Source organism: Neofelis nebulosa, chromosome 3, assembly GCF_028018385.1.
Source record: "Neofelis nebulosa isolate mNeoNeb1 chromosome 3, mNeoNeb1.pri, whole genome shotgun sequence".
NCBI lineage: Eukaryota > Metazoa > Chordata > Mammalia > Carnivora > Felidae > Neofelis > Neofelis nebulosa.
The window spans coordinates 23,205,881-23,227,957 of NC_080784.1; the positions used below are offsets into that span (position 1 = coordinate 23,205,881).

At 37.7% G+C, this 22,077-nt stretch overlaps 1 protein-coding gene across 2 annotated transcripts in view; it reads left to right on the forward strand.

The window, feature by feature from the left end:
- MSR1 (macrophage scavenger receptor 1) overlaps nt 1-22,077 on the forward strand; it is an 81,903-nt gene that overhangs the window by 30,275 nt on the left and 29,551 nt on the right. For both annotated transcript variants that reach the window (XM_058720105.1, XM_058720107.1), the window contains exons 6-8: nt 6,063-6,143; nt 12,057-12,146; nt 21,122-21,175. In XM_058720105.1, coding sequence (XP_058576088.1) covers nt 6,063-6,143; nt 12,057-12,146; nt 21,122-21,175 — 225 coding nt within the window. The remainder of the gene's footprint in view (nt 1-6,062; nt 6,144-12,056; nt 12,147-21,121; nt 21,176-22,077) is intronic.

Genomic DNA, 22,077 nt, shown 5'->3' on the forward strand with positions numbered 1-22,077 from the left:
GTATTTAACCACTTTTCAATACCTGATTTCCTCCCTTTTCTCTTTGTGATACCAAATACTTCAATTGATTCAATTATGATTCTAACATACCAAGTACTTTTTATATCCTGACTCATGCCTTTGCCTTTGCTTGAAATATCTTCTCTTCCCTTTGTATCTGAAAATATCCTATCTTTCATTCAATGCCCATCTAATATCTGAAGCCTTCTCTAGTTCCATCAGAGTAATACTTCCTGACATCTACATCTTGTTTAATATCGAACATTAGGTATTCTTTCATAAGAGAAATCTTCACATGGTAGTCATACCTAAAAGTATCTCACATCGTCTTCTAGTTCACTGTTGCCGCTTCCTGAAAACAATACATCCCTTAAAACCAGGGACTATTTTTTATATTCTCTACCACATATAAGCATAAAACAAATGTTGAATAAATACCCTTGAAATTATAACCCAAGAAAAATGAATTGTCCACGTTAATGAGTGCTTTATCACTTGCTGGTTGTAGGATTTGCCATCTTTGGGTCCCTCCTCTTAATATCAACACCTGCTATGTAATCATGAAGATAAAAGAGACAAAGGTATTTTAACATATTTATCAAGCAATTACAGTCATTAGCGTCTTAAGGACTAAGTGGAATTTCATCATTGAAATCATGAAGTAGAGTTGGGTAGGGAGTGAGACATAGCATGATTTAAAGAATCAAAGCCAGTGAACATTCAAGGAGAGGAGTTAAGAGAAATAACATACAATATGGCTCAGTGGTGAGAAGAGAGAATGTGATGTTTATTTGACATGAGATTTTAGACAAGTGTTCCTTGGAGGATCTAAAATCATACATATATTCATACATGTATATATTCATATCAAGGAAGAAGAATAAACAATTGATAGAATTTAAACTTGGATATTTGTACAACTAGTTACCGTGATTTTAAAAAACTGGTGTGTTTTTCACCATGAGGTAAAAGAAAAATTCATCCCAGAAAAAAAGTGGGAAAACAGAGCCAAAAGTGAAGTCAATTAAACACGGAATAGTGTAGCCTAGAATGTCAGGAAAGAAGAGGTCTAGTTCTGTTTTTACCCGACTAGCTTTTAAAACCTTACGGGGCGCCTGGGTGGCGCAGTCGGTTAAGCGTCCGACTTCAGCCAGGTCACGATCTCGCGGTCCGTGAGTTCGAGCCCCGCGTCAGGCTCTGGGCTGATGGCTCGGAGCCTGGAGCCTGTTTCCGATTCTGTGTCTCCCTCTCTCTCTGCCCCTCCCCCGTTCATGCTCTGTCTCTCTCTGTCCCAAAAATAAATAAAAAACGTTGAAAAAAATAAAACCTTGGACAATTTACTCTCTCTGACCTCTCTATACGTATGTTTGACTAAGGAACCTCTAAGTCCTCTTCCAGATTAAAGATATCTAAGTCAATGAGCATGAAAACTAAAAAAAAGAGAGAGACAGAGAGAGGCAGGTTTAAGAACCAATAGCCAAGAAGATTTGGCAGATTTTTATGATGATCTAAACAGAAGGCAAGATTAAGACTGAAGTAGAAAATATATGATCATAATGAATAGGACACGGAGAAGCATAGCTCTGGAAATTTAGGCAGACATTATTAGTTCTTTGGTATCATCTGAGGATTTTAAATGATATGATATGCCTGGGTTTGCTTTTCCAGTGAACTGTATAATTTTGATCTCTGGTATTTATGGTTACTGAGTATTCTAAATCAGTTCTTTTTTGTGGCTATCTAGAAATCTTAGTTTTCGTTTAAAAAAAATCATAGGGAGGGAGGTAAGTAATGGATTTTGTATGTGTGTTTTATAGAGGGAATTGTCCATGGTAAATTATCGCTGCGGTGTTTATGAATTATCCCTGTAACTCTGGAGTTAGGAGGCATTAAATTTGAAGAAAAATAGTGTGAATTCTTATATGGCTTCTTGAACTAGAGCAAATCAGACATTTTGGGCAATATTAATCTAGTCTTGACATCGGTTAGCAAGGGAGCTGACAGGTAGCATTATGTCCATTTATTGATGTACAGAGGTGGTTATTGATGTGATTATGGAATAGAATTTTGAGAGACTAATAATTCAGAACAAAGAAGGCAACTGCAAAGAAACTAAGTCTCCTGACTTTAAGTTCTTCGTTCTTTTTTCCATAACATGGCGGAATAGATAGCTGTATTTCTGTATAGTTGATGGAGATAGTATTTTTTTTAAGCTGGAACTTAAGGAAATATGAAGGTGAAATGGACACAATCCATTCCGACCAGATTAAAAAAAAAAAAAAAAAGTCTAGAATAGTCCAGCTGCAGGATGATTAGGATGTGAGCTTCAGCAGGGATTGAGAGGAGATACCACTTTTGTAAGGTAGCATGAGAGCATTATATTCACAGTGTTCTTAAAAAGTCTACACACAAAGCTAAGAGAAAACTGGTATATGATCTGTATCCTTCTATCCCACCAAAATATGTAAAAGACACTAAAAATATTTATTGAGATACTTCCCACATTTCGGTCTAGGCAGTGGAAGAGATATAACAATGTATAAAAATGAAACATAATAAGTGAGATTATTGTTACATGAAGAATAAAATAACAATAAAAATGTAACATCCCACACACCCAGCTAGAATTCTTTAAGGTTTACTTGGTTTTCTTACTCTGGCATTCAGAAACTTGGTATAGTATTTTATATAAAAATACAGAGAAGGATCTTTGACTCAGAATTATATAAAATAACACAGAGGTGTTTGTTATGATTGGATTAATTCTCCAACATTAGAGCTGTATACAGTTACTCTACACAGTTACCTGCAAAATAAGTGTAAGGATTGTGTTTGTGAAAGAGTTCTATTTCCTACTTGCTGAATAAATGGTGAGCACTTTTTTTTTTGCTTTTAAATGTTTATTCTTGAGACAGAGAGAGACAGAGCATGAGCAGGGGAGGGGCAGAGAGAGAGAGAAAGGGAGACACAGAATACAAAGCAGGCTCCAGCTTCTGTGTTTCAAACTCTTGGACCACAAGATCATGACCTGAGCGAAAGTCATAAGCTTAACGAACTGAGCCACCCAGGCGCCCCAAGTGGTGGACACTCGTAATCACAGAGGCTAAGAGCCTAGATATACTCTATGGGTCCCTTGTTTCTTGTCTCACACATTCCCCTTTTTTCCTGAAATGTCTGTGTCTTGCTCTAGAGCTCTAATTACTAAATCAAAATCTTTCCTTGTGCACTTTTTTTTTCCTTGAGTACTGTGGATTTGCTTCCTTTCAGTTTGCTCAGCAAAATCTGGGCTGCAGATTGAGTCTTTCCATCCTGCTTGCCTTAACTTTGTCACTGTATAAAGATGACTGAACCACAGCTGTGTTCTTGGTGGTGGACGTATAACCCCTGCTGTTGGGAATGTCTGCCTTCTGCATGGAATGGAAGATGTGTACAGATTGATGTAAAACCGTGACATTTCTTGTGCAACATCAAAATATGTGTGTCCAACATTAAGCCAAAGCTTAGGAGAATTTGTTTACGTGATTATATGGAAAAAAAATAGGCAGGCAAACAAAACAAAAAGTACAGACACAGGAAATAAATATTCTCTCAAGATGATAGAATTATGGGGGTGCCTGGGTAGTTCAGTTGGTTGAGCATCTGATTCGATTTTGGCTCAGGTCATGATCTCGTGGTTTGTAGGATCGAGCCCCACATTGGGCTCTGTGCTGACAGCATGGAACCTGCTTGGGATTCTCTCTTTCCCTTCCCTCTGCTCTTGCTGTCTCTCAAAATAAATAAATTTCTAAATAAAAAAGATGACAGAATTATGAATTATATTTTTTCTAGGCTTTTATATTTCTTATAATAAGTTGCATTGCTTTTATAACAAAAATGCAATGAAATATTACTGCCCCATGTTGCATTTGAAGAGAAAGGGACATTGTGCCATTGAGAAGAACAATGATGTCTTAAAAACCGGGGAAGGAAGGTTCTAAAATCTAAGTTGGACCTTGAAAAATGGAACAGATCAGAGAAAATAGAGAGAAGCAGGGATGGGACTTCAAACAAAACAAAGAAAATGAATAGAATATACTTTTTCATGAGACAGTCTTTATTTATATGGCCCTCTCCAAATTCTTCAGGTATTTTATTTCCCACCTGAGTAAAACTTGTCAACAAATGCTCTCTAACCAGTGATGCAAAATATAGTTGTGTATCATCCTTGGGCTATGTATTTGGCTGAACAACAGCGATTGAAAATTCCTCTTTTAGTTTTTTAAATAATGTTTTTAAATGTTTGTTTATTTATTTTGAGAGAGAGAGAGAGGGGGAGAGAGAATCCCACGCAAGCTCCACACTCAGTACAGAGCCTGACATGGGGCTCAATCTCAGAACCGTGAGACCATGACCTGAGCCGAAATCAAGAGTTGGATGCTTAACCAACCAACTGAACCACTCAGCCACCCCAAAATGCCTCTTTTAAAGGATCTGTATTTATTATTCTATGGTATATCCAAGATTGTTTCTTCCTTTTGGAGTTGAAAGGAAAATTGTAGAGTGTTCTGCATTAAGTGAAGGGGTTAATACTTGTCCTGTGCGGTCCATGTAGAAGAGGGGATACTAGCAGTGTTACCTTAAATTTCCAAAGTGCCATCATTCTAAAGAGGTGATCACTAGGTTTCTGTTTTGCTGGGCATAGAAAATTCAAAGACTACATCAGTATTGATCAAATTCAGTATTCAGGGGTCTTTGGGGAAATTGTGAGGCCAGGCAGTCAAACTTTTCCCTGAGACCTCTCCAACTTATTTTGTAGTGTCTATATCTATTTGGTCATTCTACTCGATACAACTCTATTGATCTATTTAGTCATTCTACTTGATACAACTCTAGTTGAACAATACAGGGGTTAGGGGCACTGATCTCCTGTGCACTTGAAAATGAGTGTATAACTTTTGACTCTCCCCAAACTTAACTACTGATAGCCTACGGTTGACCAGAGCCTTACCAATACAAATCAATTGACACATGTTTTGTAAGTTATATGTATTTTATACTGTATCTTATAACAAGGCTAGATAAAAGAAATTTTATTAAGAAAATCATAAGAGAAAATATATTTGCAGTACTGTAGTGTATGTGTCCAAAAAAAAAGTCTGCATGTGAGAGGACCCATAGTTTAAACCCATGTTGTTAAAGGATCAACTGTGTTTTACTTGAAAAAGTATTCTTTTACTCATTTTCACCTCCCTACCTTTCCCCATGTCTCTCCCACTTACCCAGAATTCTCTTTCACCTCATTCTATCCATTCTTCAAACTACCTTTCAACTCCTACTCTGTCAATAAAGGCTTTTCAACCATTGCCTCTCCTGCTGATTTACATCTCTCTAACAAATATCTGAGTTTGCCATTTTCAACAATATGGGTTTTGGTTGTCTACTATGTGTGGATCACACGTGATTGATAAGTCCTTACTTACACATTTTCCAGATAGCAACTAACTGAATATAATGAAATCTGCCTAGTATGTATAGAGTACTGATGTGGGTTTATGCTGTCATTGACTCAGTGTCTTTCTCTGCTCCTGGGTTCTAAGAACCGCGAAAAGTGGTAGCCACACATAATTATGTAATACATAATTAGGTTGTCTATTTTAGGGCTATCTCCTCCTTATCAGGATAGAACATTGCACTCCTCTGTAGCAGGGCATGCCTCCATTCTGGAAGGTCAGTCTTATTCGTGTTATTGCACAACAAAGAAAAGACTTTGGATTTACTTACAGAATTGTCTTTTTTTTATTTTATTTTTTTTAATGTTTATTTTTGAGAGAGAGAGACCACAAGTCGGGGAGGGGCAGGGACAGGGGAATAGAGGATCTGAAGTGGGCTCTGCACTGACAGCAATGAGCCCAATGTGGGACTCAGACTCGCGAACCGTGAGATCATGACCTGAGTCAAAGTCCGACGCTTAACCGACTGAGCCACCCAGGCGGCCCTACTTATAGAACTGTCTTGAAACGTGACAGATCCATTTTACCTATGTTTTCAAACTTTGACCAATAATTGTAATTTATTTTTTAAAGGTCCTCCTGGACGCCCAGGTGAAAAAGGAGAGAGGGGTCCTGCTGGAGAAAGTGGTCCACGAGGCATTCCAGGTGCAATAGGTATGGTAATAGTAACCACTTAATCATACACTATAGGGCCAGGTAATATGTATGTGTGTAGGGGAAAATGGTTATTCGATTTTTCTCCTGTGGAGCATGTGCGTGTGTGTGTGTGTGTGTGTGTGTGTGTGTGTGTGTGTGTGTGTGTGTATTAAGGAGGATATTAAGTATTTTCCAGCAGCCTAATCACTATAATGTACCATATGTAACTGCTTTAGGTTTTTGAAACAAGTTAAATGCTTTAGCCAGAGTTACCATATGGGGTTTTCAAGAAGTCTGGGGAGTGCTGTCCATGTCCTTGATCACACATAGTGTATGGCAGACCTAGCTTTAGGTCACATGAAGAGAATATGAAAATCATCTTCACATTGAATATATTTGCATTATATATATAATGTGTGTGTGTGTGCGAATATATATATACGCACACGCACACACATATATACACATATGTATATATACGTGTGTATATATATGTAAAATGTAATGTATATATGTAAAATATATATTAAATGTATATAAATATAAATAATACATATACTATAGATGTATATATACGTGTGTATGTATATATGTGTGTGTATGTGTGTGTATATATATGTATACATGTGTGTATATATACACACACATATATACACATATGTATATATGTGTGTGTATATATATGTAAAATGTAATGTATATATGTAAAATATATATTAAATGTATATAAATATAAATAGTATGTATACTATAGATGTATATATATGTGTGTGTATGTATATATGTGTGTGTATGTGTATGTATGTGTGTGTGTATGTATGTGTGTGTGTATATATATACGTGTATGTATACACACACACACACACACACACATCTCAAAGGAATTTGGATTCCTTGTATAGTCCTTAACTGGAATATATCTGCTTAAACTTAAGAAATCTAAATGTAAGTATTGACTAGAATACAAATGACTTCTACCTTCATTGTCAGCCACTCTCTGTATTTTGCTTCAAGCAAAATAGTTTTAAATTATTTTCCTCTGTTGATGTTGTAATCTTGAAAGCAGTATTTTGAGAGAAGATAATAGAAGACAGAAAAGGAGAAAGAGCATGAACTCTCCTTGCTCTCAAAAACATAAAGGAGACAAGAACAATAGCATGATTGTCATGTTATTCTTCACTAGAAACCAAATACCCACATGCTCTTTGAAAGTGGGGAGTATACCGCTTGGCTTAATTATATCTGGGAGGAGCTGTGCCGCCCAAAACATGTCTAAATACCATGTAGTTCATCCTATTATTCTGTCTGTTGGTTGTATAAAATGTTCTTCTTTCTGATCAATATATTGACCGGCCCGGGTTACATCAGAAAACTAACGTTTAAAAATGAAAAACCTGAATGTGACACCTCTGACCTTGGCATCATTATACTTAAAAGGCCAATGCATAGTTTACATGAAAAAGGCTTTAAAATTGTTTAAAATCTATTTGTGTATCTATTTATTACATATGTATACACAATATATACATAATTTTTTCTATTAGGCAGGTTGCTGGTATGCCTTTGAAAACATTGCCAGGTAAGATTCTTTATTCAGAAAAATCTTTCTACTTGACTAGCAATCCAGAGATCTTACCAATGGCGCGTTAATGTCATAGCAGGGGAAGTAACCAGTATTCTGTCAGCTGTCAGAGCTGCTATTGTCAAAGGTCTGTCAGCTCCTCCATTACAGACTGCAATTGTCAAAGCTTTATAACTCAACCATGTAAGTTCAGTCTGGGCTACAGCTTGCTGTGCAAAACTTCATCTTGGGAGAATCTTTTGCAACTGTTTCTGAACTATGCATGTATGAAATAGAAAAAGGGATTTAAAAGTTTCAGCTTTCGTTAATACCCTGAGCAGATACCATTGCAAAGCTGCTCTGATTCTTTTAGTGAGGGTTTAGTCTGTTGCCGTTGGTACTGCTCTTTTACGCAAGTAGGCGTTATGTAGTTTCTCATGTAAGAGAGTTAGATTTCATTGTTGGGGTATAAGTTGACTCTGGTAGATTATTAAGTTGCCATTTGGTCTGGTGCACTGCAGCAAAAGTATTCAGGTTACCAGGCATCTCTCTTAATGGATTCTTCCTCGCTTGATTGGTACATTCTGTTTCGTTCGCTGCCAGATTACCTCATTGCTCAATATGGGTACTAGAATCAGGAAGTAAAGAGTATATGATGAACAGTCATGATAATTCTACTTCCTGATTACAGCAAGTTCATTGACATCTCACGAATACGTGCAGTCGAGCTTATTAAACTCCGCTTGACCAAGTAACTCAAAGTCCTCTCGATTCACAGCCGTGATCTCTAAACCTGACAAACTTTAATGATTGTTCTAGCGGCCTGAATAACCAATTCATTAATATACTGCAGTAGATACTCAGGTACTGGGCTGGGTATTATGTTCAAATTTGCTGTATCTCAAATAACAGAAATTTCAGAGTGCTAGTTCCTTGGAAGCATGCCAGGGAGAATGACCTATGCCTTTTACTCAACAAAATCTTTGCTGAGCACTTTTCCTGTTCCTTGTGCGCTCTACAAGGCCTTGTGGATCCTATACTCAGAGGTTGAGAATTTCTGCCTGCACAAAACTTCTAGTATGATAAGTAATTCTATAAACGATAAATGTCATGGTAGAGGATTCTTGACATCCTCTGAAATCCTTTGGGGGCACTTTCTGGGTTATTCCCCCATGACAATAGTGCTTTAAGGAAAGGACGCTGAATTAGATCCTGAAGTATCCTTTCTGTAGCCATCTACTAGGTTGTTTCTGCCCACTGCGATCAATAACAGAGTAGCCTGACCTGTAGGCATGGGAGCGCTACCTACATGAGACGCCTTGAGAGGGAACCACAGGGTCCACTGGCTACAAAACATTGATCATTATTCAGTGCTGTTTACTTTTCGGACATAGCTTGAATTTTCTTCCATAAGAATCATGCTTCTGGAAGAGAAAATGAAGTCCATCTAACTGTGGTTATTGAAGGACAAGAACTGTATTTCATTAATCTTTATATCTACCCGTGTCTTTACCCCACCCACCCCTCTTCTTCCAGTCTGTGGCCCAAAAAGGTTTCTCCCCCAGCCTGGAACCAGGACAGTGCTCCCCAAAATATGCATTTGAGTAAGGAACATTGCTGGCTGCAGACTCTTGCTATGAGTGTAGAAAGCAGGTTTCTTTGGGAGGTAACTAATTATGCCAATGAATCCAAAAATGTCTGCAAATTATGTACATGCCATTAAATAAAATTAAGTTAGCAGCCTTGACAAAAAGCTGGTGAAAACAATGATTATATTACAAAGAAGAACATCGGGGCACCTGGGTGGCTCATTCGGTTAAGTGTCCTACTCTTGGTTTCGGCTCAAGTCATGATCTCATGGTTCATGAGATCGAGCCCAACATCAGGCTCTGTGCTGACAATTTGGAGCCTTCTCAGGATTCTGTCTCTGTCCCCCCTTTTCTTTCTGCCCCTCCCCCACTCACATACACAGATGCACGCATGTTCTCTCTCTCAAAATAAATAAAAATAAAGAAGTATCATTAAATACACAAGTCACATAACTCTATAGGTCATATAGAGTCTGCCTAAATATCTCCCATCATGGAGGTCTAATGATCAAGTGATTTCTATGAAAGTATCACATGGCCTTCGTTTATGGATTCATTTGTTCACCCCCTGAAAATGTGACATAATTCCTAGTTGAAGAGCTGTATTCTGAGCGTCACCGAAATGTATTCAGTAAGCCATTATTGGAGAGGTTTTTCCTGATTCCCTTGCTAGGCATCCTCTATTACATTTCTCTCTTTTTTCTAAAATTATCATCTCCAGGGGCGCCTGGGTGGCTTAGTCGGTTAAGCGTCCGACTTCGGCTCAGGTCATGATCTCGCAGTCTGTGAGTTCGAGCCCCGCATTGGGCTCTGTGCCTTGAACCTGTTTCAGAGCCTTGAACCTGTTTCAGATTCTGAGTCTCCCTCTCTCTCTCTGACCCTCCCCCATTCATGCTCTGTCTCTAAAATAAATAAACGTTAAAAAATTTTAAAAAAATAAAAAAAAAAAAAAATAAAATAAATAAAATAAAATTATCATCTCCAAAATCACCTTCTTTCTTGATTTGTTAACTTTCTTGCTGTATGTCTCCACAGTGGAAGATCTGTTCAGATAAGAACCTGTGTAACTCCAAGAACATATAGGGACTGACATAATATGTGTGCTCAGTGTATCTTTGTTGAATTAATGGAGAAAATTGTAAAAATGGGAGTTACCCATGAGCAGCATTCTATAAAGAGTGGGCAGTGGCCTAAGATTTAAAAAAAGAGAGAGAAAGAATTTAGAGTCGGTGTTTTTATATGTAAATTTGAGTGACCTTTTAATAACTGTAAGTACAGATACTGACTGTCTTCCTTGGGTAATGAAGAAAGGTATAAGTATTAATCAATTAGCCCATCTTGAGAATTGACGATAATTCTTTTTTAGGCTGTATGCTATGAAATCCAGCTAGTAGATACTATAAGGTAGAGTGTGTTTGTGTGTGAGTTTGTGTGTGTATTCAATATATGAAAATAGCAATTTATGTATCATATATTGATATAGTTAGGTATATATAGATTTATACATATACATTTATATATATAATGCATATATACAGTATATCTATATTTATGTAAAGTAATGTATATTGAATTATTAAATTGAGATGCCCTGACTTTACTCATATTTCTAAACATAATTTATCATTTTATTGCTTTGGATATCTGCTTAATATACAATGGAAGCAAAGTTTAGACTGGCATAAATAATATTTCTTAACTATTTAAGAATGTTAAATTTTAACTTTAACTTAAATGTTGAACTTAACATTTCTTAAAGAATATTTAGCTCAATTTTAGGTATCTATATGAATGTACCTCAAGAAAAGTTTTTTTTTTTTTTTTTTTTTTTTTTTTTTTACTGAATTAAGTATGGATAAGTCCTGCCTCCTGGAACTTGTAAACTAACAACAATATATTAACAGATTGATATTGGAAAAAGATGTATAGTTTTTAAATTTTTCATAGTGTGCTTCCCAAGGAGTTAACTGAAAATTGAATTAATAGAATCTCTGTGAACTGATAATAACATCTAAAATGAGATTTTTACAATAGTTTATTTCAAAACTATTTGAAATCCTGCTGGACTCCAGGATGAAATAGTTTATTCTACTGAAAATAACACTTTCATGTGCAGTTTTCATGGTCACTACAGTAATGGTGGGGGGCTATTTTCATTTAATCACATAAAATCCTGGGTTTGTATATGTATATAATATGCACCCATAAATGGAAGCTTTGTATAGTACACACACACACAAATGTGTATATATCACATGTATATGGTCACATTATTGTTTGGGATTACAATAGAATGTGTAAAATCAAGTGCATGAAAGAAAGCTTAATATATTCCAGCAGTAGGACCCAATTTTTTAAATATTTTTTTTATACTTCTCATTGCTTGAGTTGTGTTTTTTCAGGAACAAATCTTAAGAATTCCGTGTTCACCTTGTACATTTCAAAGTTACCATTTCAGCTACAGGCAGAATCCTGCCATTTGAGGATTCCTGATTGGATTACATAAGCCTTCTGGTTAAAACTCCAAAAATTTTTTTCTCATATGCTTTTTACTTGTAATAGCAATATGTTTTTTATTGAGTATCTACATTGTACTAAATGCACTAATGTTTCTACCAACTGCTTATATTGTTTATCAATGGCACCCATGAAATGTTATGATCGAATATTATCCCTACCTTTGGAAATTTGCCTATTGTATATTCATTGATTTTCTTATACTCACAAACCTATATGAAAAATGATTTATTTCCACTGTGTTTTTCTTCGTTAACGACATAGGTCCTCCAGGTCCCAAAGGTGATCGGGGAGCAATTGGCTTTCCTGGAAGCCGAGGATTCCCAGGACCAATGGGGAAGACCGGGAGGACAGGTGTGGTGATCATCTAGATGTTCTTTGTAGATAATGTAATATATACATGGAGCAGAGATACTTTCCCATAGTCTTGCATAACAAAAACAATAGCCATCCCAGTATGAACAGCTGATGCACATGTAGTTTGTCTTGTGGTCTGAAACATTTAGAAACTAATTTCTGTCTACCTGAGCAGTTTCTATGTCCCAAAGGAAAAGTCTTAAAAAAAAAAAAAAAGACAACAGAGGATTTATAAACTCTACCCAACCATAAATCACATGAAGAATGGTATCTATCTTAGAAGAAGAGAGTGGAAAGGCTCACAAAGGAAAACAAAGTATAAATATACTTTTAACTAAAATGGGCCAAGCCCTGGGAAGTTACAGTCAGCAATCCACAGATAGGTCAGAAATCTTAGTCTCTGTAAGATAAACTGGCTGCTATTATATATTAGTTCTTAATAATCTGCATGATTCAGGCTCTTTAAAATTTACATACGTGATGACATTATTTCTACTCCTTATAACAGTAGCCTAAGCTTGAATTGTGAGCTTTACAAGGAAATTTTAGAAGGAGAGAAGCTTCTTGTTTCCTAATCTCAAAGAAAATTATGACAAAGGGTCATAATCACCTTATCATTGAGGTGGGTTTTTTTTTTTTTAATACATTTTCTTTTTTGGAGTAGTTTTAGGTTTATAGAAAAACTGCACAGAAAATACAGAGAGTTCCCATAAACCCACATCCAGTTTCCCTATTATTAACGCCTCGCCTCAGTGTGGTGCATTTATTAGAATTGATGAACCAATACTGATACATTATTATTAATTTAAGACCACAGTTTATATTAGAGTTCACTCTTAGTGTTATACATTCTGTGGGTTTTGACAAATATATAAAGACATGTGCCCACCACTGGAGTGTCATACAGAGCAGTTTCACTGCCGTAAAGATCCCCTGGGGTCCTCCTACTCCTCACCACCCCACTCCCTCCCAGCCCTGGCTACCACTAATCTGTTTGCACTCTCCGTGGTTTTGCCTTTTCCAGAAGGTCATACAGTTGAAATTATACTGTATGTAATCGTTTCAGATTGGCTTATTCCATTTAGCAATACGCATTTAAGCTTCTCCACGCCTTTTTGTGGCCCGAGAGCTCATTTATTTTTAATGCTCAGTATATCCTGATGTATGGATGTATCACAATTCGTTTGTGCATTCACTTATTTGAAGGACATCATGGTACTTTAAAGTTTGGGCAGTCATGAATAAGACTGCTGACATGAGTTTGCCTAGAAGTTCGACTGCTGCATCAGATGGTAAACCTGTGTTTAATTCTGCAAGAAACCGCCAGACTGTCTTCCAAAGTGTCTGTACTGTTTTGCACTTCCACCGCAATGAGTGAGAGTTCGTGTTGTTCCACGTCCACACTGGCCTTTGGTGTTGTCAGCGTTTGGATTTTAGCAGTTTTAATAAGTGTGCTGAGGTGTTGTTTTTTGTTAATCTTTATCTATGTAGTTTTGAGAAAGGGAGGGAAGAAGAGAGGGAGGGAGAGAGAGAGATCGATCGATCCAGATCCATCACGAGTGAAGGAGGGGCAGAGAGAAAGGGAAGATCCATCATGAGTGGACGAGGGGCAGAGGGAAACGGAAAGAGAGAACCCTGAGCACACTCCACGCTCAGCATGGAGCCCTGTGCCCATCGATCTCACAACCACCAGATTATGATCTGAGCTGATATCAAGAGTCAGACATTTAACTGACTGAGATGCCCAGGCGCCCCAAGGTGTTTTTGATGGTGTCAGTGGCAATTAAGCTTGGAGAAAAATCAGCTAGCCACCAATAAGCAGCCTTCAATCAGACCCAATTACCTGAACTGAATGGTATATTTATATACCAACCATCTCTAAAACTGTCTAGCTTTAATCAGGCCTTTTTGGCAAAATGGGAAGAAGTGTTCGTTTGTTAATTTGTTTGAAATTATCTACATCCTTCAGGAATTGCTGAATTTACTAAATGAGCAACTTGTGTGCGATAGATAAATATATTTAAAAACCCTGAATTTGACAAAATTGCAAAGCTACTTATAGTTTCTGAGATAATTTAAAATAGTTCCATGAAATGTGAAAACATATTTTATCTGTATTCTAATTTTAAAGCTAAAATGGCATGCTAATCTACTATCTCATTTATTATCCCTGGCAAAATCATGGTAATAGTTTGTTTGGGACTCTTTCTGGTACAGACTATTTGTAACTTTCTATTTACATTAAATCATAAAGGGTAACTTCATAAATGAGTGTCAATATGAGCTCTGAGTAAACCAGAGCTATTAATTTGTCTTTCTGGAAAGTCTACACAAAAAGGGGAAACATGGGAAAAAATTATGAATGTTAAGAAGGCTTTATTCTTTTTCACACCCATCTGTTATGTATAATCTTCCTATATGGTCAGGGATGATGTTAGAAATAAACCACAGAAGAGGCCTGTAACTGTAACGTAACTTAGCTGATTTAATGAAAACTAAGCTTCCTCATTTATTGAGTGCCTATATTTCCTTCTACACCACGCTTGGAGCTGGGAATACAAAACTAGCCAGCTCCCCACCCTTGAGTTTTCTCCCAGAAATTTCCTCACAATGGCTACTCTTCTAAAACTTAGTCAACAAGATCATTCTGTAATGTGTAGGTGCACGATCTAATCTTACGTGGTTCATTTGAGAAGAATGAATGTTTGTCACAGTGGTTTGCATTTGAATTTCACATTGGCACCTGGTTACTCCATGTCTGTTATTTATTTTACCCTCTTGGGAAATACAGGGAAAGCATAGTATGGTAGGTACTTGACAGAAATAGCATAGTGTATCCTTAAAAAAAAAGAGCACCGGGGCGCCTGGGTGGCGCAGTCGGTTAAGCGTCCGACTTCAGCCAGGTCACGATCTCGCGGTCCGTGAGTTCGAGCCCCGCGTCGGGCTCTGGGCTCGGAGCCTGGAGCCTGTTTCCGATTCTGTCTCCCTCTCTCTCTGCCCCTCCCCCGTTCATGCTCTGTCTCTCTCTGTCCCAAAAATAAATAAAAAACGTTGAAAAAAAAAAAATTTAAAAAAAAAAAAAAAAAAAAAAAAAAAAAAGAGCACCTCCCCACACATTTAAGCCTCTCTGTGCCTCAGTTTCCTCATCTAAAAACAAGGCTGTTAAGAAGACCCATGTTTTAGAATTTCTGTAAAAATAAAATGAATTAATAAATGTTTTAAAGTACTTCAAACAGTTTCTATCAAAAAGAAAGGTATATATACAAGCTATATAAACATGTTAGTTATTAGCTGCTGCCTATACAAGCTCTAGTTTGTTTCTTTTTCCCCACTATCAAGCTCCTACAGTTCAACACATGCCCTCTAATCAAAGTATTTGAGAGAGCATTCACTGATTCATTCACCCAGTCAGCATAATTTTATGAGGGTTCGTTGTGTGCTGCAGATAAAACATAGCATATCCCCTAAGGAGCAGGAATAAAAAAATGCAGAAGCAATTAGCTATAGTGCAATGTGGTAGGTAATAAACATTTGTGAATTAGGACCGAACACTATGGAAGCAGAAAGTAGAGAGTGATTAATTCTGTAGAGCAAGACAGGGTGTTACAGAGGAAGCAGTGTTAGCGCTGGCCTAAAAGATGTATAATAGGTTTTATACCTGACACTACTAGAATATTGTATGCGAAATATACTTAGGTTTAAAAAAAAATGCATACAATTTCTTTAGGTCGGAGGTTCTCAAGCTTTACCAGGCATTAGAATCGCCTGTAAGTCCTGTTAAAATGGCTTACTAGGCTGTACCCCAGAGTTTCTTTTTTTTTTTTTTTTTTTTTTTTTTAAGTTTATTTTGAGAGAGGAAGAGAATGCATGTGGGAGGAGGGGAGGGGCAGAGAGAGAGAGGGAGAGAGAGAATCCCAAGCAGGCTCCACACTGTCAGCACAGAGCCTGACAAGGGGCTCAGTCTCTCCAACTGTGAAATCATGACCTGAGCCAAAATCAAGACTCAGATGCTTAACCAGTTGAGGCCACCCAGGCGTCCCTACCCCCCAGAGCTTCTAAATCAACAGTTTGGGGGCTGGGGGCTGGGCTCCCTTGAAAATTTTTAGTCCTCACAAGTTTCCAGGTGATAGTGATGATGTTGTTTCGGGAACACACTTTGAGAACCATATGTTTAGGTAAAGAAAAGGAGTGGAGAAAGAGAAACTCTGCAAAAATAAAAGCAAGGGCAGAGGTAAGAATTCCTTTGACAAAAGATATCTTTAGGATATCACTGCCTTATTTAAAACCCAAATTCAGTAGAAATGTGAACGTCATGCCTGGTACTACTTTAGTTATACTGTAGATTAAAACAATGAATAATAGAGTCTCTCCTCCAAAATGATCCAAAGAAGGTAGTAAAACTAGAAATAAAATCCAGTAATTGTCATATTCTAACCAATGACACGGCCTGGACTATCTGAATAATATTTAAAGCACTGACAGATTTAAAAGCAAAAAGCTTAAGAAGGAGCACCCTGTCGGGGCGCCTGAGTGGCACATTAGGTTAAGAGTCTCGCTCTTGATTTCGGCTCAGGTCATGATCTCACAGTTCGTGAGATTGAGCCATGCATTGGGCTCTGCACTGACAGCAAGGAAGCTGCTTGGGATTCTCTCTCTCCCTCTTGCTCTGCCCTCCCCTGCTCGCTTTCTCTCTGTCTCTCTCTCTGCGTGTCTCTCAAAATAAATAAACTTAAAAAAAAAAAAAAAGAGCACCCTATTTATTTTCTCTTCTGCTCTCCTTTTCTTCCCCCTCCCCTTGTGTCCTTCCTTCTGCATGTAATAATTACTTGCTGTATATACACTGCAATGCTAGATCCTGGGAAATGAGGGGTAAATAAGACACGGTCCTTAATAGTCCTTAAGAGAAAGGAAAGACTTTATGTTGTCTTGATATCTAACAGATCTATAGAGTAGAGCAGTTATAATCTGACATATGTATTTCAGAAAGCTTTGAAGATTTAACTGAAATGTAACCTTACCCATCTTCAAAATCTCTGAATGTAACCTCGCTGAATGAACTAGGTTTTAGAGCCTGTAAATAAGGTGCCTCCCTTCGGCTGGAGTCACACAGCCCATTCAAAGTCCGACTGTAAGGGTGAGTTATGGTCTTTCTTCAGAGTATCTGAAACTCTCGACCGTAAATGATCCATGTATTTATTTGACAGATAATTACTGAACATTTTCTCTGTGACATTCATGGAAATAGTCACAAATCAGTGAATATATGGGTTTGGAATTCAGAGGAGAGGCTAGAGGTAGACACACTTGTAGCTATGATTATATAAAAGTTTATTGGAATCTTTGGTTTTAATACTCTTTCATGGGCGGATGGTGAGAGGAGAAGGGGCCTAGGATGAAGCCTTAACCAGCGAGGTACAGGATCCGCAGTAAAAGCCAAGCCGTAGATTGAGCAGAAGCAGCCAGGGTGATTAAGAAAAGCTGGGGGATGTGGTGAGAAAAAGCCAAAGGCAAGACGAGTTTCACAAGGTGGTCGAGTAAGATGAGCTCTAGAGAAGTCCCTTTGCTGTTGTTGCTGTTGTTGTAAGGATGTCGCCTTTACTGAGAGCAGTTTCCGTGGGGTGAGTGGAAACCAGACCGGGGGATGCTCAGAGGTGTGGAGGATCCAGGATCAGCTGCAACGTGGAGGTACAGTCAGTTCTTAAACAGTCTTGACTCTCAGAGAAGATATCAGGTTTTTCGGTGTTGTGGTTTTCATTTGATTTGTTTTGTTTTTCTTTGAAAGAGATTTGAACACCACTTCGATGCAGATGGCAGGATAAAATAAGGGAGGGGTTGAGGAGACCCAGGAAGGGGGGAGGTTAATGAGAAGGTCAAAGGTGAAGCCTTCAGGAAACAGGAAACAGTCTTCCGCTTAGGGCGGAGGATGGTCTCATCTAAAATTGAAATACCTGAAGACCTGGGCTCATAGGGCATGTGTGGCAAAATAAGTAATCTAGTGTTCCAGCTCGTAGCAGGGGCACTAAAAATACTTGAAATCATAATGTGATTGAAAATACCCCCTCCTCTACATAGAGTTAGAATGTCAATATATTACATACTATTTATTTCTTGTTTTTTAATGGCTTTCAGAAATATAAGCTCCTTATTTTTGATTGAAGAGTGCCACTTATGAAAGGAGATTAACTCCAGGTTTTGACATTTCTTGGGCTCCGTTTTAGCCAAAGGTATCCTTGTAAAGGAGGGATGCACTCCTGTTCTCTAGCAAGGATGTTTCTGATGTGTTGACCTGTGAGGAAAAACTCTCCAAGTAACTTCGTCTGTGAGGAGATCTTTGAGTCATGCTAGAGTAACCTAAAACATTTGTATTTACTTATAAGAAGGAAAAAAAAAAGTTTTGTTTCATTTTATCATTTTTAAAAAGTGGTATGAAATAAAAAAACAAAATTAAAAAAAAACCTGATTTTTTATTTATCATAAGATCCTAGAGCTAACAGGATTGAAGTGGGTCGTTCCCTCAGGACTCTGGCTTGAGCATTTCTATTTTTAAACTATCCAAAACAAATTGTAATATAAAAAGACTGCCAAGAATAGTATACAGCTCTTTCTTTTTTCTAAATTAAGCAAAAATGATCAAATTAAGCTTGTTTATTACATTACCTTCTCTGAAAAGAATTAGAACTGATCATTACACCCTTTTAAGTACCCCTGCCCCAATTTTTGTTTAATATCTTAGACTTTTCCTCTTGGGGAAATGGAGATACAATATCTCATAAAAGTATATCATCAAAAAAATTGGAAAGGAGTTGAGTGATAAATTAATGATTTTTGAAAGTTTCACATTACCTGAAATGACTGACTCACAATTAAAAAGTGAATATAATTATGTACAGTGTAATCATGTATGGAAAATGGTTAGAGACAATCTATTCATACTCTAAAAAGGAATGGTTGGCATTTCATGAAATCTTCACAATGAAATTTTAATTGGAAACAGCTTATAATTTTTAAGTGTTAAATCTCAATTCTCATGTTACTTATCAATGTAATTTTATATTTTTAAATCTGATAAATTGGGGCTCAAAAAGTCTGCAAATGATGAATAAGAACAAATGTTCAAAAACAAAGGTGAATACAAAGTAAACTAAATGAGGGAAACAAAAAAATAAAAACCCAAATAAATATTAAAACTTTAAAATTAAAAATAACTGTATCATATTCCCTCTCTCAGAATAATAAATAAATAAGCATTAAAAAAATGGTGCCATAAAACGTGAAGTGAGATGAAAAAGTCCTTTCTCGTTCACTGAGAATAAAACCACAGGGGGACCATTCTAGCTAAGCTTTGGGAGATGTGGTAAAACGGTAAGAGCTACCGTCTCTTAATTTATTCATCTCTTATGGGCAAGAGGCTTTATAAACATCGTTGCTGATTTTCAAGGTAACTCTTCAATGGAAGGTGTTATTTTTTTCATTTGATGGAAGAATAAACTTTTAGTTCAGAAAGCATTTGAGGGACGCCTGGCTGGCTCAGTCAGTTAAGCATCTGACTTCGGCTCAGGTCATGATCTCGCGGTCCGTGAGTTCGAGCCCCGAGTGGGGCTCTGTGCTGACAGCTTGGAGCCTGGAGCCTGCTTTGGATTCCGTGTCTCCCACTCTCTGCCCTTCCCCTGCTTGTACTCTGTGCTTGGTTGCTCACACTTGTGCTCGTTCGCACACGGGGTCTCTCTCCCTCCCTCCCTCCCTCCCACTCAAAAATAAATAAACATTTAAAAAATGAAATAAGGGTGGAGCTGTGGTTGAATAGCACCCTTTAGCAAAGATTTTAACATTGTTTCTGATACCTATTTAAATCCTGACCCTCCTATAAAATGCTAGCCTTGTACCACACCCCTATGTAAATACATAAGGTTTCTCAAAGCCAAAGTAAGTAGGCTTAGAGGTTTAGATGCCCCTCAGACCTTCTTACCTTCCCTCAGAAGGAGGCGATCAGGATCTTAGCACTCTCAGAAATTCATTCCCAGATGTTTGGGATTTTCCCCCTTAACAAAGAGAAAAACAGATGAAGTATAAAGGAAAATACAGAAATCAAGGCTTAAGATGGGATAAAAGACACAAGACATCCTGGGGGGAGAGAGAAAGGCAAAATCAAAGAAAGAGGGAAAACAGGGGCGCCTGGGTGGCGTAGTCGGTTAAGCGTCCGACTTCAGCCAGGTCACGATCTCGCGGTCCGTGAGTTCGAGCCCCGCGTCAGGCTCTGGGCTGATGGCTCGGAGCCTGGAGCCTGTTTCCGATTCTGTGTCTCCCTCTCTCTCTGCCCCTCCCCGTTCATGCTCTGTCTCTCTCTGTCCCAAAAATAAATAAAAAACGTTGAAAAAAAAATTTAAAAAAAAAAAAAAAAAAAGAAAGAGGGAAAACAAAAACAGGAGATGAATAGGCACAAATTGTGCTTATACCTTAGTTTTGCCTGCTTTAGGAAAATCGGATGTTTAATGCCCTTGTAGATAATTTGAGATTATGTAACGGACCTAATAGACTTTTAAAATGATGGCCATCATTGGAGTGCCTGGATGGCTCAGTTGGTTAAGAGACAGACTCTTGGTTTCAGCTCAGGTCATAATCTCAGGGTTTGTGAGTTCAGGCTCAAGTTGGACTGCTTGGGATTCTCTTCTCATTTCCTCTCTCTCTCTCTCTCTCTCTCTGCCCCTCCTCTCCTTGCACTTTCTCTCTCTCTCTCTGTCTTTCAAAATAAATGAATAAACATTAAATTTTTTAATAAAATAAAATGATATCCATTGTTATTACCATCAACATTATTGTATTTGAGCATCTGTAGGTTGTTCTAAGTTGAGATTCCAGGTTACTTTGTGACGCTCTGTCTCCATTTAAAGCAATTAATTTTTGTCTCCATTTACAGCAATTAATTTTTTAATTAGTTACAAATAAAATTGGTGCTTTTTTTGTTTATTTCCAAGGAAATCCTGGACCCAAAGGCCAGAAGGGGGAAAAAGGGAGCGGAAGCATGCTAAGTAAGTTTATGGTTCATTGTTTTTATGTGTGCCTTGTAATAAATAAGCTTGTGATGATAGTGGTCTGGGCTCGAGGCAAATATTGGGAACTTCAGTATTGAGCCGTAGAGATTCTTTGCAAGCCAGCCACAGTGTTCTACAAATAAAGCTTGCTAATTGGAGTAAAACAAATAGATTAAATTATTCAACTCTAAGTTTCATTACCCATTACCCATTTGTATTTTTTCTTGAGGAGCACAGTTTTCTAAAAGTTCCACATAGAAAACTGTTCACTTTTCAACCCACTTTCAATCTGCTGAAGGAAAACCAAGTTTATGAATAGAAACAATTATAGCCTCCTTGCCTACTGAGTAAACTTACTGAAAGGCTACCTATAGGAATTTGGACAATCTGAGAACCCTGACCCGTCAATTCCCTGAAGGCTAGGGTTTTTGTGTTTTGTTTTGCATCACTAAAAACTTGAAAGGTTGTGTTCTACATCACAACCTCAACAGAACAGATTTCACACTGGGATCCCTTTTGATAGGATTGTTAGAGGAGATGTCTTCAACATACCAGGCTGTAAGTCAGTTGAATGTCTGGGCTGCGTCCACACGGATCCAGTGAAAGGATTATGAAAAGGGATTGAGGGACCCTCCCCTGCATCCCCAGTAGGACCTGTGTGTGCTGTGTGTGCTCTCTGGGAGTAGCCGCTCGCACACACAGTGATCATAATCTCTACCCAACCAGGGTCTGTTTTAGATAGATTATGGCTAATCCTTTAATGTACCAAAACTCTAGCACTTTTCAGTCGTAGTTATTTTAAAAACGTAGTACCAATCTCTCTGCCTTAGAGCAGAAGGAATTATTTTCACCTGTACGGTGCACGGATGCCACACTTAGATAACTGAGGGTCGGCACTG